Genomic DNA, 17,297 nt, shown 5'->3' on the forward strand with positions numbered 1-17,297 from the left:
TTAGTGCAATTTCTTTTCTCCATAGAATTGAATACAACTTTCAGGGTTTGCAGTTGTAGCCACAGAAACAACTCAGATGAGCTTAAGCATTACAAAAATGGGGGAAAGGGAATTTATTGATCTTTCTAACTCGGGAAAGCCAAATTGTGGCACAAGTTTCAGACATAGCTGGATCTAGGGATTTAGATTATGTCATAGGGACTTGATTCTGTCTCTTTCCATGTTTCAGTTCTGCCTTCCTCTATGTTGGTTTCATTCTCTATGTAATGATGAAGCTAGACTTACACTCTCATAGCTAGCAAATCAAAAGAACACCCTCTCTCCACCACTATCCGAGTTTGTATCCCATCTGATCAACCATTTCTGGGTTATGATTTTCCACTCCCCTCTTAACTAATCATTGGGTCACCTCTGAGGTTGGGGAGGCATAACAGTGATTGAGAATACTGCAGGAATAATACAGAGTTAAGGGGATTTTTTTTTTTTTTTTTTTTTTCAACCAGAAGAAGGGGGAAGGGATTCTGGGCAGGAAAAACCAAAGAATTATGTAATACAAGGGCCAAAAAAAAAAAAAGATTATTTAAAAAAAAGTTATTTGAATTATATGGCTGTTCTTTCTAGTTTTTGCTCTGTTACATGATCAAGTGAACCTAAAAATTTTGAATAGGAAAATTAAAGGGTTTCCCACATTTAGGATATGATCTACTATGTCTTTAAAAGAAGAAAGACTGAGCAAAAATGAATGTTTTAATGTAGTAAAAAAAGAAAAAATATATATGTTAACTTTTTAAATTGTGATTTGAGTCAAAGTTTACAGAGCAAATTCATTTTCCATACAGTAGTTCATATATGTTTTGTTTCATGACATTGATTGCAATCCCCATAACGTAACAACTCTCTTCCCACTTTCTCTGTGTTTGCCTTTTCCTTGTGTTCTCCTTTCTTGCATTCCTGCCCTCTGAGTTACTACCTTGTAGAAATTCTCCCCTTCTGATCTCCCACGGTTGATTGTTCTAAGGAGTATACTTACCTAGTGTAAATGTTCACTTTGTATGTCTGTCTGTTGTTTGGCTGGAAGCCACAGGAGTGAGTTCAGTTCAAGCCCGAAGGGCGACAAGGCTCCATAGTCTTGGAGGTTTCACCAGTCTCTATCAGACCAGTAAGCCTGGTCTTTCTTTTATGATTTTGAGTTTTGTTCCATGTTTTTCTCCCACTCTATCCAGGATCTCCTATTTTGATCTCTCATTGAGTGATTGACAGTGGTAGCTTGGCACCATCTAGTTATTCTGGTCTCAGGGTCACATAGGCTGAATGAAGTTCTTATGGTCTATTAGCCCCTTGGATTAATTGTTTTCATGCATCCTTGGTTTTCTTTATTCTTTGTGCTGGGTGAGGAGAGACCAGTTGTTGCATCTTAGATGGCCATTCATAAACTTTTAAGACCCCAGTTGCTATTCACCAAAGTAGGATGTAGAACAATATTTTTGTATACTATGTTACACCAGTTGAGCTTGATGTCCTCATGCAATCATAGTCCCAAGCCCATGGGGTAACTCGTTATCTCAGGGTGTTTGGCTGTGGCTAAGAAGTTGTTATAACTTTGCTCCATTAGCTTTATTATATATATGGACGATCTTATGGCACATACAAATATGTATGTAGAAATACCATGTCTGCCAAATTTATATATGGTCATGAGTATATTCCCTTTTGCCTAGACATACTGGATCATTTAGGCTTTCTACCTATATATCCACTTCTAGATTAATGTTTGTTATTACTGATAATGCAATATTGTATATGTAAGAGTGTTCATTTTTCTTGTCTATACCTCTTGTACACCTCTCTGTGTGTTCCTTTTCCTTAGTGTTATTTTGTTGGTCACTTGCTTTTGGTATATTGCTTTTCCCTTCATCCAAATCAATACTTGTCTCTAATGTAGGTGAACTCTTTAAGTTGGGTTGGGTGTTGCTGAATAAAATCTGACTCATAGTGACCCTGTGTGACAGAGTAGAAATGCCCATAGAGTTTTCTGGGGTGTTATGGAAACAGATTGCCAGGTCTTTCTCCCATAGAGTCGTTGAGTTGTTCAAACCGCTAACCTTTCAGTTAGCACCCAAGCACTTAACTGTTGTACCACTAGTACATACTGAGAGTTAAAATATATTTGCAAGTACCTTAAAACGGGTTTGTCCTTGGTCTACAGGAAGTAATCAGAGTTAGGGAAGAGAAAATCTTATTACATCTGGGAATACTATACTCATTTCTGGTACTATGTTGATACAATATAATGTATCCAGAGAAAGATTATCAAGATGGAGGAAGACACTGGAGATCATGTCATTAAGAGAAGTGATGGAAGGAAATGGGACATTTAGCCTGAAAGGTAAATTTAGATGTGATAAAAGAAATCATTATATGTAATTGGAAGGTTTTTATGTGGAAGAAGGAAACATAGATGAGAGTTGGGGGTACCAACTAATATTTATTGAACCCTTGTTCAGTAACTATATCTAGCACTGTTCTTGATGTTTTATATATGTCATTCCATTTGTTGTCTTTCAAGATAAGGACTTTTTGAATGTATATTATGAAGCATTTTCTAAAAATATGATGGATTATCTTCAGAGGTAGTGTTTCCTGTCATCAGAGGTGTTCAAGGAGAGACTGGATAATCATTTGGAAATAGGTCTGTGTGTGTTCAGTGAAGTATTGAATTCCAAGTTGGTCTTTTTAGTCCTGTAATAGATATGATAGATCAGGAGAGACCTAGATAACTAAACATTTCAAATGGAAAAAAAATTGGGTCTTCTGTATGAGAGAGGATTAGAAGAAGACTCCCTATACCAGTGAAGATGTGATCAAAGTATTTATGTATGGATGGAGTACACAATATTGTTGTTGTTGTTATGTGCCGTTGAGTCAGACCTGACCCATAGCGACCCCTCCTTGGGTTTCCAGGGCAGTATCACTATGGAGGTAGATTGCCCCATCTTCCTTCTGGGGAGTGGCTGGTGGGTTTGAACCGCTGGCCTTCTGGTTAGCAGTCAAGTGCCTTAGCCACTACGCTACCAAAGCACCGGAGTACACAATATAGTACTGATTTATCAACCAGTTTAGGAAACATGCAAAGTATGATGTTTAAAAGAGATAATTTCAGTGTACGTAAAAGATGTCTACAGGTGATTTTAAAATTTATCATCAGTATATAGTATAGGTAGAGATAAGAATGTATTGTTTGAAAAAGAGTGTTATTTCTGGGGAAAGAGGAAGTGTAGAGAACTCTTTAAGCTAGGGGTAGGGTGACTATAGTTTGACAAAAACATCTTTAATATATTAGTTTTATGTTTGGAGATAACTCCAGGGCTTTTTCTTTCTTTTTTTTCTTCCACAAAACCTGCTACAGAAAGGATAAGAAATTATTAAAGTTAAGGAAAAGGGGACATGATTTAAAGGTAAATATTAAGGTAGATCTTAATAGAACTTGAATAAGAAAGAGAGTTATTTGTATTTCCAAAGTAATTCTCATAGAAATTTCCTTTTATTATTACTGTTTTTTAAAATTTTTGCAGTGTTCCCTCTCCTCCCCTCCCACCCCTAGCTAGACCAACAAAGAAAGTTTCCTTGACTTGTTTTTTTAATTTAATTTTTTTTGTTTTTGCAGTGTTTACTCCCCTCCCCTCCCATGCCTGGTGACCAACAAAGAAAATTTCCTTCCGTATATAAACCTTTCCTTGACTTATTACAATAATGAACTAATACTCTATTTGTCCTTCTATGATTGATTTATTTCACTCAGCATAATGTCCTCTAAGTTCATCCATGTTATGCAGTGTTTTGCAGATTCTACGTATTTTTTAGTGTTGCATAGTATTCCACTGTGTATGCATACCATAGTTTGGTTATCCATTCTTCTGTTAATAGGCATCTCGGTTGTTTTTATCTTTTTGCTATATTGTAAATAGTGCTGCAATGAACATGGGTGTGTATATATCTGTTCTTGTCCTGGCTCTCACTTCTTTAAGATACATACCTAGTACTGAGACTGCTGGATCAAATGGCATTTCTAATTCTACCTTTTTAAGGAATCGCCATACTGCTTTCCATAGTGGTTGTATCATTTTACAGTCCCATCAGCAGTGTATGAGAATCACAATCTCTCTACCTCCTTGCCAGCATTTGTTATTTTCTGTCTTGATAAACTTTGCTATTAGTGCTGGGGCAAGATGATATCTCATTGTTATTTTGCTTTGCATCTCTCTAATGGCTAATGAGTGCGAATATTTCTCAATGTTCTGTAGGTTTTCTTTTGACTCTTTTGGAGAAGTATTTGGAAGCACATACAAATTTAATTTTTGGAAGGTCCCATTCATCTAGTTTATTTTCTGCTGTTTGTGCATTTTGGGTTATGCTTGACAGTCTGTTTATGCCATAAATTAGGGCCCCTAAATTTGTTGCTATTTTTTCCTTGAGGAACTTTATAGTTTTAAGTTTCACATTTCAGTCTTTGATCCATCTGAAGTTAGTTTTTGTGTATGATAGGAGGTACGGATCTTGTTTCATTTTTATGCAAATGGATATCCAATTTTGCCAGCACCGTTTGTTAAAGAGACCACCTCTTGTCCATTTAATGGGTTTTAGCTCTTTGTCAAAAATCAGCTGACCATAGGTCATTGGATTTATTTCTGAGTTTTCAGTTCTGTTCCACTGGTCTGTGTGTGTGTCATGCAGAAATTTCCTTTTAAAATAAACTTCAAGATCATATATTTTATAACATCTTGCTGAGCATACTCGAAGATACACAATACTCCATAGAAGCCCAAGAAGGCTTGCAGTTTTGCACACTCTTTGTTTATCAGTAGAGATTGTACTCGTGCCTTTAAATTGTCATGTGTACACTCCTGAGTAACCTCAAGTTACAATGGGACTAGATAATTTAATAAGGATGATGGAAATCTACTACAGGAAAGAGTATATCATCTTTATAGTAAGAAAAAAGTTCAAATTGGGACTTTTCATTTAGACTATAGTCGGCCCTCAATTTCTGGATTCAGTCAACTGTGGATTGAAAATATTTGGGGGTGAGGGAGGATAGCAATTAAGTGGTCAAAGCAGCCCCTCAAAGGCTAAAAGGGAGTCTGAAGTGCTATTTTCATAGCATTTACATTTTATTAGGTATTATAAATGATCTAGAGAAGATTTAAAGTATACTGGAGAATGTGCTTAGATTATACACAAATACTATACCATTTTTTGTAAGGGACTTAAGCATCCATGGATATTGGTATGGGGGAATAGAGGTGGAGGGCAGGGGGTAAAGGGTGTCCTGGAACCTATTCCCTGCCACCCCATAGCAGGGTATGACTATACTTGAGATTTTGTTTTGTGGAAATGAAACTATGAAATCATGAGAATAAGATGTATTTTCAATAATGGAAATATACAACATGCCAATTTTTTTTTTCCTGAAATTCCTTGGAAGTGGAAATAAGTTTAAAATAACTTATTTGTACTTCCTTTTGTGATAGAACACTTCCTTTTTAGAAATTTAAATTTCCAAACTAAACATTTAGATGATTTTACTTGCAGGTCCTTTCGCTAACTCATAAATTGGCAATTTGGTTGAGTTTTTTTTTTTTTTTTCCTGTAATGTTTGCTTTTTAATACAGAGTTGAATTTACTAAAAGATGCAATTTAGGCTTTTAAAGGTTTTAATTAGAAATTATTTTCTCTTGCTAGGAGGCAGGTGGAAGCCATCATAAAGTTTCTGTTTCACCTGTTGTCCATGTTCGAGGACTCTGTGAATCTGTGGTGGAAGCAGACCTTGTGGAGGCTCTTGAAAAATTTGGGACTATATGGTAAGGACAGTGGGGACTTCATGCAGATTTAAAACAGTATGGTATAACATTTTACTATGAACTTGGTGGGAACTCAGGTAGCATAGTGCCTAAGGCACTTGACTGCTAATCAGAGGGCTGGCAGAAGGAAGATGGGGCAATCTACTTCCATAGTGATGCTGCCTTGGAAACCCAAGGAGGGGTCTACTATGAGTTGGGTCTGACTTGACGGCACATAACAACAACAACATAAACTTGATGTTTAACATAGTATGTATTAAGTGCCTATGAATATATTTCTTTGGAACCTTTTAAGGCTATTACTTTTACCCTTCCGGGGTGATGCATGGCTGTGCTTTGTCAGTCCATGGTCATCTTTTACTCTCCGGGAAAGATGTATGTGAAATTGATAATGTGCATTTTTCATCCAGTTTTTAAGTGGGTCCATGATTCCTTCCCAAACACTGTTTTAAACCAATCAATGGGCTATCCCCTCCATCTTCAGAATTTCAAGATATGGTACTTAATACTGCTTTTTGTTTTTGTTTACATTGGAGTATTTAGCAATCCATTAGCAAATTAAAATGGGGAGGTTAAGGGTAGGCATTATTTGCTTATGTCCATGTTGCTATGATTTCTTACTCAGATCATGTGCAGTCTGTGTTTTATCCTAGCTTGTCTTCCTTTTTTGTGCTTTGTATTTTCTTAGGGTTTTCCTTTCTCTTCCCACAGCTGGTGGTGTATCCTTAAGCATATTGATGTAAATGAAACATAATTAGAAATCTGCTGCCAAAAATAGCTGCTCAAAAATTCTTTCTAAAATATTTTTAGAGTCTGCCCAGCTGTTGTTCTCTTCTTAGTATGGATAATCTAGAGTTGATTTTGTTCTTCTTTTTTTCCTTGACATATATGTTTGTGGTTTTTGTTACAGGCATCTGAGACACAGAACAATTTGAAATATAGAAATGGAGAGGAGGTCTAGCTAATTTGCTGAGACAATTGATTGCATCAGTATAATAAAACTTTTTGAGGTTTTTGAGTATTAAAGGATAATCTTTAAATAGATGGTAAGGGACTGATCAAAGAGGTCCAAAAGAAATGAAACATTGCTTCAAAGGAGTAGTAGTAGTTTTTTTTTTTTTTTTAATGTTTGCTGTGATTTGGGTGAAAGTTTACAGAGCAAATTCATTTTCCATACAGCATTTTGTTTTATGACATTGTCTGCAATTCCCCATAATGTAACAGCTCTCTTCCCACTTCCTCCCAGTAGTTACCTCTTCCCTGTATCCTTCCTTCCCATGCACTCCTGTTCTCCCCACCCCCTCAGCTGTTTCCCTGTGCAAACACTGCCCTTCTGTTCTCCCACGATTGATCACTCCAAGGAGTCTATCCACCTGATGTAAATGTTCACCCCATATATCTGTCTGTTGTTTGGCAGGAAGCCATGGGAATAAGTGCAGTTCCAGACCTGAAGGGTAACTAGGAGCCATAGTCTCAGAGGTCTCACCAGGCTCTATCAGACCAGCAAACCTGGTCTTTTTTTTAATGAAGGAGTAGTAATAATTTTAAGTGACACCTTCCCTCATGGCAGCATTTGATTAATTTCTTGGTGACCTCATTGAGAGAAGATGACTTATTGCCCTCAACTTAAGTACTTCAGAAATTTTTGTTACATGTTATTTATCCTTGGCGTTACAAATTGAGAATCCACATGGGCATAGAAAAGCCCATATCTTGACATATCACTGAACGACTCAATTCCCAATCATTTGTAGTAGATAGTAAAAGTTGAGTCCATTTAGAGAGTTATATCTTGAAGCACTTTAGACTTATGTGTTGGCACTAACTGGATACACTAACTGCATTTACTGTAAGGGTCTTCTAATGGTTATGTAAAAGGTACGGTAGTACCAAGGAGTTACAAAGAAAGTGGAATCTCTGGTTTTTCTTCCATTCTTACATGTTAAAGAGTTTTTCAGTTCCTTTGTCATAACTAAGAAACACTCAGACAAACATCAGAAAACAAGATGATGAACACATATAGTTGTAAACTTCAGGGAAACAATAACTTTAGATATTTGTATGTTAATTATGACCTTTACCTGAATTTTAGAGATTAAAGAAATAGAGCCAATTGTTGATGGATAATTTGAATTACCCATCTGGGTGACTATCTACTTTTAGACTCTAGATTATTTGATAATTAGTACATGGTAAAGTCTTCAGATATGAATGACATTCAGTTAATTTCTGTTGTATATCTTTCTGCCTTCAAGATTGGTAGTTACATGGGTTGAAAAGTTATGAAACAACTGGAGCCAAATTAGTGTGTAACTAAGAACTTACCTAGCATAAATAAATTCAAGAGGAATTTCAATTGTATGAAATAATCACGAATAAGAGGCAGTGGCATGGTGCCTCAGGCATTTGACTGCTAACCAGAAGGTTGGCAGTTCAAACCCACCAGCCACTTCTTGGAAGGAAGATTGAGCAATCTACTTCTGTAGTGATACCCCCTCAGAAATCTAAGGAGGGGTTGCTATGAGTCAGATCCAACTTGATGGCAGTGAGTTTGGTTTTTTTTGGAGTATGAAAACTAAAAAAACTATCAACAGCCTCTGACCAGGAAGAGGACTTTACTTCAAAGTGTTACAGTTACAGAATATTTCCTTACTTATTGAATATTTCTGTATGATGTGTGTGATTGTAAAGATTAAAGATTATGTAGAAATTGCTTATATTAAAAACAGTAAATCTCCAAGTTAAATATATAGTAGATTTATATCTAAAAACAAGATGCATAGGAAAGAAGTGCAGGGAAAAAATACAAGATATTAAGATTGGTTAAAAAAAAAAATATTAAGATTGGTTGTGTCAGGATAAAAAAATTGTTGGTTCTTTTTTTATGTTGCTTGTTTCTATTCTGTAGTGTATTTTTGTGTATTATAAAAACATTAAAAAATATATGCTATATAGCACTATTTTCCTTCTTCAAACCAAACCAAACTCATTGCCATCGAGTCAGTCCCAACTCATAGTGACCCCTCCTTGGGTTTCCGAAGTGGTATCTCCTTCGAAGGAGTGGCTGATGGGTTTGAACCACCAGCCTTCTGGTTAGCAGTCAAATGCCTTAGGCACTATGCTTCCAGAGCTCCTTTTTCCTTCTCTAGCCCGTCCCTGTTAAGGAGCTCTGCTGGTGCTGCGGTTAAGGCATTGGGGTGCTAACCAAAAGGTGGGTGGTTTGAACGCATCAGCCACTCCTGGGAGAAAGATGAGGCATTCTGCTTCTGTAAAGATTTGCAGTCATAGAAATGCTGTGGGGTTTGCTAGGTTGCTGTGATTCAGAATCAACTCTATGGTAGTGGGTTTATTATGAGAGAAGAAACTAGGTAGTGATTAGCACTAGTAGTTTAACGTTTTAAAACAATAAAACTTTGGGATTTAATAGTTTATGCAGTAAAGTGGTTGTCTCCTACTGTTTTTATTTAAAAGTTAGGAAACACTTTTTCAAGGTGTAGAATTGAAAGCGGTGACTCTGCCATTCCTTTAGCCTTTTTGTTTATCCTTTTATCTCTTCGGCCTTCCAAACTTCCTCATATTGATGCTTTTTAAAGTTTTTTTTTTTTTAATTGTATTCCATACATTTTAAGCATGTGCTAAAATATCTGTGTCATTCTAATTTCTCTTTGTCCTCATAATGCCATTTTTCTGTGTAATCTTTTTCACTTTTAAGTCTGCTTCTAAAAAAGAAAAAAGTCAGTCTGTGCACCTAACTTATTTCTTATTTCAGTTTTAGAAAGCAATTTTATAATTGACCAATAAATAACTTATTTTTGAATTCTTTATAATTTTTCTGAGCCCAAAGGGTTTTATTAACATACTTTCTTGATAATACCATTTATGTGTTAAACCAGCTCATATTTGTGAAATCAGTACCAGTTGCCATCAAGTCAACACTCTGACTTAGGTGACCTCATGCATGTCAGAATAGAACTGAGATCCATTGATGTTTCAATGAGTATTTTTTCAGAAGTAGATTACTAGGCCTTTCTTCTTAGCATCTCTGGCTGAACTTGAACCTCTATCTCTTTGATTAGCAACAGTGCCCATTAACCATTGTCACCATCCAGGGACTCTGTACTTGTAAGAGGAGAAAATATGTTCTTGGATTTCTTTAACATATATCTGATTACATGCTTTTCTATTTTTTGTATGTAAGACTTAAGAACTTTGGTGAGAAGTTTGTGTTTCTGAAAGAAGTGTTTCTTTTCTGGGATTTATATCTGACACAGTTAGTAAATCTTCACATTCAAGGCTGTATTCTTTCTGCATGTATCTTTTTAATTTTGAATGAAGTGGGTTGTGGAGAGCTAACAAGCCTCATAGACCAACAAATATTGATTGAGCATCTGCTATGTGCCAGGCTGCCTTTATAGATTCTGAGGCAATAAAGATAAGGTAAAATTTATAGAAAACATAGTAATAGTTACCTTTTATTGAAGGCCTTCAGTGTGCCAAGCACTTTCCTAAGCAGTTCATGTGCAGTAACTCTTAAGTCTTGTACATGAGGAAGCTGAGATTCATAAGAAATTCAATAATTTGCTATGCTCCAAAGTAGTCTGTCTGTTATTAATACTGTACCATTTGTCGGATTCTAAAGTATGGCAGTAGGTCTTGGATGCCTGCTTGAAAAACATTGCTATCACTGAGTACCTAATCTATTGTGATTTCTCTGGGCTTCTGCTATTATAAAAACAGTGTTAATTGTATTTTAAAATATTTTTCACATCCTTGTTCAAGTGAATAGAGGATATGTTGTTTCCCCATCCATGATCCATGTGCTGTGATTTCACTCTTCCTTCAATTCTTTAGTTTTCATTTCACATAGTAAAATAAATTCCACAAAAAGAAGAGTATACTATGAAAATAAATATCCTACCCTCCTATAGGCCACCATGATTACTAGAATTTACCATATTTAGTGAACATATATTTTCATGGATTCTTTAAACATTCAAAAGTATTTTGAAAGAGATTCTTTTTATGAACTTTGGTCAGTCTGCAGTTACTTCTATTTATCTTTTGGTTATTGGTTTTAGTGTTGTTGTTGTTGGTGTGCCATTGAGTCGGGTCCAACGCATAGCGACCCCTCCTTGGGTTTCCGAGGCAGTATCACTACAGAAGTAGATTTAGATTGCCCAACATTCCTTCCAAGGTTTTAGTAATATAAATGAAATTATAGTCAGTTTCTAGTTATTAGAGAGTATACTTACTAATTTGGAAAATTCTGTTGTGTTTATGTAGGGGCCCTAACTGCCAGCCTTCTGTTGAGTTTAATCTGTGTTGGTTTCTGTATCTTGATACTTGCTAATATTCCTTGGGAGTGGCAGCCTGAATAATAAATTGGGCGATGCCATTAGTAGCTGATAACAAGGAATTATGTTTGAGGAAGGAATGAAGTCATAAACTTTAATCCAGAGAGTAATCGCTTTCAAATATGCATCGCCTACTTGATATACTACAATTTATTTAGAGATTTAAGAGTTAATTTACATTGAATAAAAAACAGAACAAAACAAAAAAAAACAACCCAAACTCCTCACTGCCATGGAGTCAGATCCGACTCATGGCGACCCCTCCTTGGGTTTCAGAGGCGGTATCACTGCAGAAGTCGATTGCCCAACCTTCCTTCCAAGGAGTGGCTGGTGGGTTTGAACCACCAGCCTTCTGGTTAGCAGTCAAATGCTTTAGGCACTACTCTGCGAAAATTCTAATTTGTGTGATTTGACACATTTTTATTAAAGGCTGATTTTACTGGGTTGAACGCAAATAGCATTAATTTAACTCTTATATTCGGGTATTTCCTCCCAATCCCTCTTTCCAGCTATGTGATGATGATGCCATTTAAACGGCAGGCTTTAGTGGAATTTGAAAACATAGATAGTGCCAAAGAATGTGTGACGTTTGCTGCGGATGAACCTGTGTACATTGCTGGTCAACAGGCTTTTTTCAACTATTCTACAAGCAAAAGGATTACTCGACCAGGAAATACTGATGATCCATCAGGAGGCAACAAAGTTCTTTTGCTATCAATTCAGAATCCTCTCTATCCGATTACAGTGGTATGTATTTCATTATGAGAAACTAAATAAAAAGTGATTTTGGAATTTGCCTGTAGAGTAATTAGTGTGTGGTTTTCTCCACTGCCATCTAGATACTTGAAAATTTTTCCTTTTCGAAGAATTATTGAAATTAATATTCAACTGTCACATTTAATGAACAAAGGAAAAAATTAAGCATGTTGAAGCTAAAAGGCTAGAAGCACAATTGTCATAATTAAATAAGCCCATTTATTAAATGTTATTATTTAGCATCAATGTCATTTCTATTTCTGATAATAAAAGACTAGACAGACTTATTAGAAGTGGAACAAGAAATCTCTCACTCAGATGCCAGCACGTGTAACAAGAGCATCCACTAGGTAATAACAGAATCCCACGGGACAGTAAGAGCTACATGTCATCATCATAAGCTCTTAATAAGATAGCTTGTTAAGAACCTGCCTTTGATTTACTTAAAATTCCCTGATTCTTCTTCCTTTTAAAAAGTGATAGGATTTTTAAAATGGATTTGTGTCCTGAACCAGTTATGTCATCTTCATATAATAACAAGCTGTTTCATAATAAGCTAGGGAGACAGACACTTGATTTTGTAACAAATAGAATATCACAGTGAGGAAAGCCTTAATTGTGTGATTTCTAATTTGGTTATTTGATATTGGGACATCATAAGCTTAAGGCAAAGCATAAGATATCCTTTAACTTTAACTGGACATTATGAATCTGTTCACTTTTTTTGTAATATTTATTTTTAATTTTTTTGTTATTTGGGTGAAAGTTTACAGAGCAAATTCATTTTCCATACAACAGTTCATACATATTTTGTTTCATGACACTGACTATAATTCCCCACAATATAAGAGCTCACTTCCCACTTTCTCCCTGTACCATGTAGCATGGTAGTTACCTCTTCCTTATGTCCTTCTTTGCTATGCATTCCTGCCCCTTTGAGCTGTCTCCCTGTGCAAACACTGCCCTTCTGTTCTCCCATGATTGATCACTCCAAGAAGTTTATCTACCTGATGTAATTAATGTTCACCCTATATGCTTGTTTATTGTTTGGCTGGAAGGCACAGGAATGCGTTCATTTCCAGACCTAAAGGGTAACTAGGGGCCATAGTCTCAGGGGTCTCACCAGGCACTCTCAGATCAGTAAACCTGGTCTTTCTTTGTGTGTGTGTGTGATTTTCAGTTTTGTTCCACATTGTTCACCCATTCTATCCAGGATCTCCTACACTGATCCCTTTCTGAGTGGTTGATAGTGATACCAGCACCATCTAGTTCTTCTGGTCTCAGGGTCATGTAGGCTGAGGAGTGCATGGTCCACTAGTCCCTTGGACTAATTGTTTCCATTCATCTTTGCTTTGCTTCTTCTTTGCTCTGGGTGTTATTATTATTATTAACCTATTGTTGCATCTAGATGGCTGCTTGTGTAATATTTGTTGACTTATGTTACAGTATTAATATATTTATTTGTTGTCTTAAGAAGAAAGAATACTTGTGTGTTGCTATGATGCTGAACAGGTTTCAGCAGTTTCCAGGCTAAGACAGATTAGGATGAAAGACCTCGTAGTCTACTTCTAAAAATCAACCAATGAAAACCCAGTGGATCCTAAAGGTCCATGTCACAACCTGTCATGGGGATGGCGCAGGATGGACTGGACAGTGCTTCATTCCATTCATTGTGCATGGGTCTCTCTGAGTTGTGGGCTGACTCAGTGGCAGCTAACAATGAATCTAGTACAGTTACTCTGATTTTTTTTTTTAATTGTATCCCTCCTTGTTAGTGCCTAAAGGTGCAGCTGTATAATTGTAGATAGTCAAGAAATTTCTTAAAAGTTGAATAATACATGGGTGTTTAGATTCCATTTTAGATGACTCAAGCCATCTTGTTTAGTAACAGCTATCATTATATGATTGATGTACCTTGGATCTTTTCTTTAATAGCCATTGTCTCTTGAAAAATGAATGCCAGAGTTGAATACCAAAAAAGTCAAACTCACTGCTGTTGAATTGATTCTGATTCATAGCACCCCCCATTGGGTTTCCAAGGTTGTAAATATTTATGGAAGCAGACTGCCTTACCTTTCTTTCGCAGAGTGGCTGGTGGGTTTGAACCACCAATCTTTTGATTAGCAGCCAAGTACCTTAACCACTACACCCCTAGGGCTCTTTGCAGAATTGAATACTATCCCTTAATATGTATTGCTGTAATTCAAGTGACTATAATTTTAGACATTTCAGAGTCACATTTGGAAAAAATAAACATAAGTTAATTGATTATTAATTTTTGGTTTATTGATTCTATATTGTCAGAGATTATTTTAGGCAACCTGTTAAGAAAATTAAAATTGATAATTCATTTAGGAGATAAAAATAGGTATCAGTGCTTGTCAAATGTTTCATTAGAACTTCAATATGGGTTTATTATATAGGGGAAGAAATAATTTTAGGTTCATTAAAGTATAACAATTTAAAAATTAGTTTAATTAGTAATTACTGGAAATGACACCTTGACAAGTTTTGGTTTTTAGGTGGAATAAAGTAAAACATTAAAGTATGGCTTTCATGTTTTTCTAAATATAAATTATGACTTTTTTTTTTCCTTAGGATGTTTTATATACTGTGTGCAACCCTGTTGGAAAAGTGCAACGTATCGTTATATTCAAGAGGAATGGAATACAAGCAATGGTTGAATATCCTTTATTTGTAAATATGTCATAGATATGTATGGATCCTGTCTAATTCACATGGTAGATGTAATTTCTACCTGCATACTCATATCTAGATAAGTGATGCTTGCTTTTTTTCCCTGTCATAATAACCTACTTGGCTTAAGTTATTTTACTGTATTTTTAGTAAAAGTTACACAGCAAATTACATTCCCATTTAACACTTTCTGTACTATGGTTTAATGACAGTGGTTACATTTTTCATAATGTATCAACATTCTCATTATTTCCATTTTGGTGATTCTATTCCATTAATCTAACTTACCTGCTTCCCCCTCCCCTTTACCTTCTCATCTTTGCTTTAGGGTAAACGTTGACCATTTGGTCTCAAATAAATGGTTTTTTTAAAGGAGCTTGGTAATTTACTGGTGATGTTGCTTTTTTATGAGCCAATCAGTAATTTAGCTGAAAGGTGACCTTGGGAGTGGTTTCAGTTCCAAGGTTTAAAGGGTATCTAAGGATGACAGTCTTAGGGGTTCCTTTAGTTACTCCTGGACCTGTAACTCTGGCTAAGAATTTGAGTTTTGTTCTACATTTTTCTCCCATTATCTCCAAGACCATCTGTTGTGTCCCTGTTCAGAATGGTTGATAGTGGTAACTGGGGACCATCTATAGAGTTTTGGTGGTCTTAGGGTGGATGAGGCTGTGGTTCAATTGGTCTGTTAACTCTGTAGAGTAGTTTCTTCTTTGAATCTTTGGTTTTCTTCTTTCTCTTTTGCTCTGGACAAGTAGAGACCAAGAGTTGTATCTCGGATGGCCACTTGTAAGCTTTTTGGACCATACTCACCGAGCTATGATGTAGAGCATAAACTTTATGAATTATGTTACACCATTGACTGAGTTACACCATGAAACTATGGACCTAAGACTTCAAACCTTGTAAACGAATCCTGCTAGGGGTTTGGTTATGTGTAAGTTGGCTTAGGCTTTTTTTTTTTTTTTTAAAGCTTTTTATTGTGATTTGGGTGAGAGTTAACACAGCAAATTGGTTTTCCATTCAGCATCTCATATTGATTTTGATTTGTGACATTGATTACAAACCCCACAATGGAATAACACTCTTCCCTCTTTCTCCCTGTGTTGCCATTTCCTATACCTTTCTTCCCTCTGAGCTTTATCCTTAGGGAAATGCCACCCCTTTTATCGCGTATGGTTGGTCAGTCTAGGGAGTGCATATCCCCCTGGTGTTATTGTTCAACTTCTAGACCTGTCTGTTGTTTGGCTGAAAGTTGAACCACAGGGATAAGTGTGGTTCCAAGGCTTGACAGATGTCTAAGGGCTGTAGTCTTAGAGGTGCCACCAGTCTGTCAAACCGGTAAGGCTGGTCTTTTTTTTTTTTAATGATTTTGAGTTTAGTTCCACATTTTTTCTCCCACTTTATCCATGACCTATTGTGATCTCTTTCATAGTGGTCAATAGTGATAGCTGGGCACTATCTCGTTCTTCTGGTCTTAGGGTTGTAGAGGCTGGGTTTCACATGATCTGTTAGTCCTTGCACTATTGTTTCCATGTGTCTTTTTCTTCACTCTTATTTGCTCTAGATGGGGAGAGACCAATAGTTGCACTTTAGATGACCGCTCACAAGGTTTTAAGACCCCAGTCACTACTCACCAGAGTAGGATTATCTCTGTGGTCTATTATGTCAGTTGTCCTTGATTTCCACCAAAACTGTGGTCCTAAGTGGCTTATGTTTTAAAAATGAAACTGCTACTGTAAAATAGTCCATTGCTCCATCTTACAGTGTGCTTTGCCTTTATAATGGGGAATAATAACACTTTTCAAAGTATGTATACTTGTACCTTTTTGAAATATACCACAAATGGACTTTTCTAAATTTTCCCTTAAAATAGGTATTTTGAAAGTGCTAACACTTTAAAGTTAGTAGAACCTTTCTTCCTAAACCATTTAAATGGTATTATTTATGTAAAAACTACTTCTGGATGTTAAATTTGCTGTATGTTAAGTGAAAAGAGAAAGTTGCAAAATAGTATATATATTACAATACCATTTTTTTTTTCCTCTTTAAATATTTTATTACATTTTTGGTGAAGGTTCACACAGTAAATTAGGTTTCCATTAACAATTTCTACATATATTGTTAAGTGACATTGGTTACATTTTCTACATTGTGTCAGCATTCTCATTATTTCAGTCCTGGTTGTTACATTTTTGTTAATCTAGCTTCCCTGCTTCCTGTGACCTTCTCATGTGGCTTTAGAGTAAATGTTGAGTGTTCATTCTCAAATATATATATGTTGTTGTTGTTGTTATGTGCTGTTGAGTTGGAGCCAACTCATAGTGACCACCCCCCCTTGGGTTTCCGAGGTGGTACCACTATGGAAGTAGATTGCCCAACCTTCCTTTCAAGGAGTGGCTGGTGGGTTTGAACCATCAGCCTTCTGGTTAACAGTCAAATGCTTTAGTCACTACACTACCAGAGGTCCTCAAATATATATAATTTCAATACCATTTTTTAAATACAAAGAAAAACTAACATGTACACACATAGAAGAAAGTAGAGATATCCACCAGATTTTAATAGTGCTTACTTCTGGCAAGGATTTCTTTTTTTTGTGTGTGGTAGATGTGTGTATATATATTACAGTCAT

General features: G+C 36.1%; 1 protein-coding gene across 1 annotated transcript in view; it reads left to right on the forward strand.

Moving 5' to 3' along the window:
- Positions 1 to 17,297, forward strand: part of HNRNPLL (heterogeneous nuclear ribonucleoprotein L like) — a 97,531-nt gene that overhangs the window by 3,912 nt on the left and 76,322 nt on the right. Inside the window, exons 2-4 of the mRNA XM_042781544.1 lie at positions 5,740 to 5,858; positions 11,722 to 11,959; positions 14,567 to 14,652. Of these exons, the coding sequence (XP_042637478.1) occupies positions 5,740 to 5,858; positions 11,722 to 11,959; positions 14,567 to 14,652 (443 nt within the window). The remainder of the gene's footprint in view (positions 1 to 5,739; positions 5,859 to 11,721; positions 11,960 to 14,566; positions 14,653 to 17,297) is intronic.

The sequence above is a fragment of the Orycteropus afer genome, unplaced genomic scaffold (assembly GCF_000298275.1).
Source record: "Orycteropus afer afer isolate SDZICR_OR568_19922 unplaced genomic scaffold, OryAfe1.0 scaffold00131, whole genome shotgun sequence".
Taxonomy (NCBI): domain Eukaryota; kingdom Metazoa; phylum Chordata; class Mammalia; order Tubulidentata; family Orycteropodidae; genus Orycteropus; species Orycteropus afer.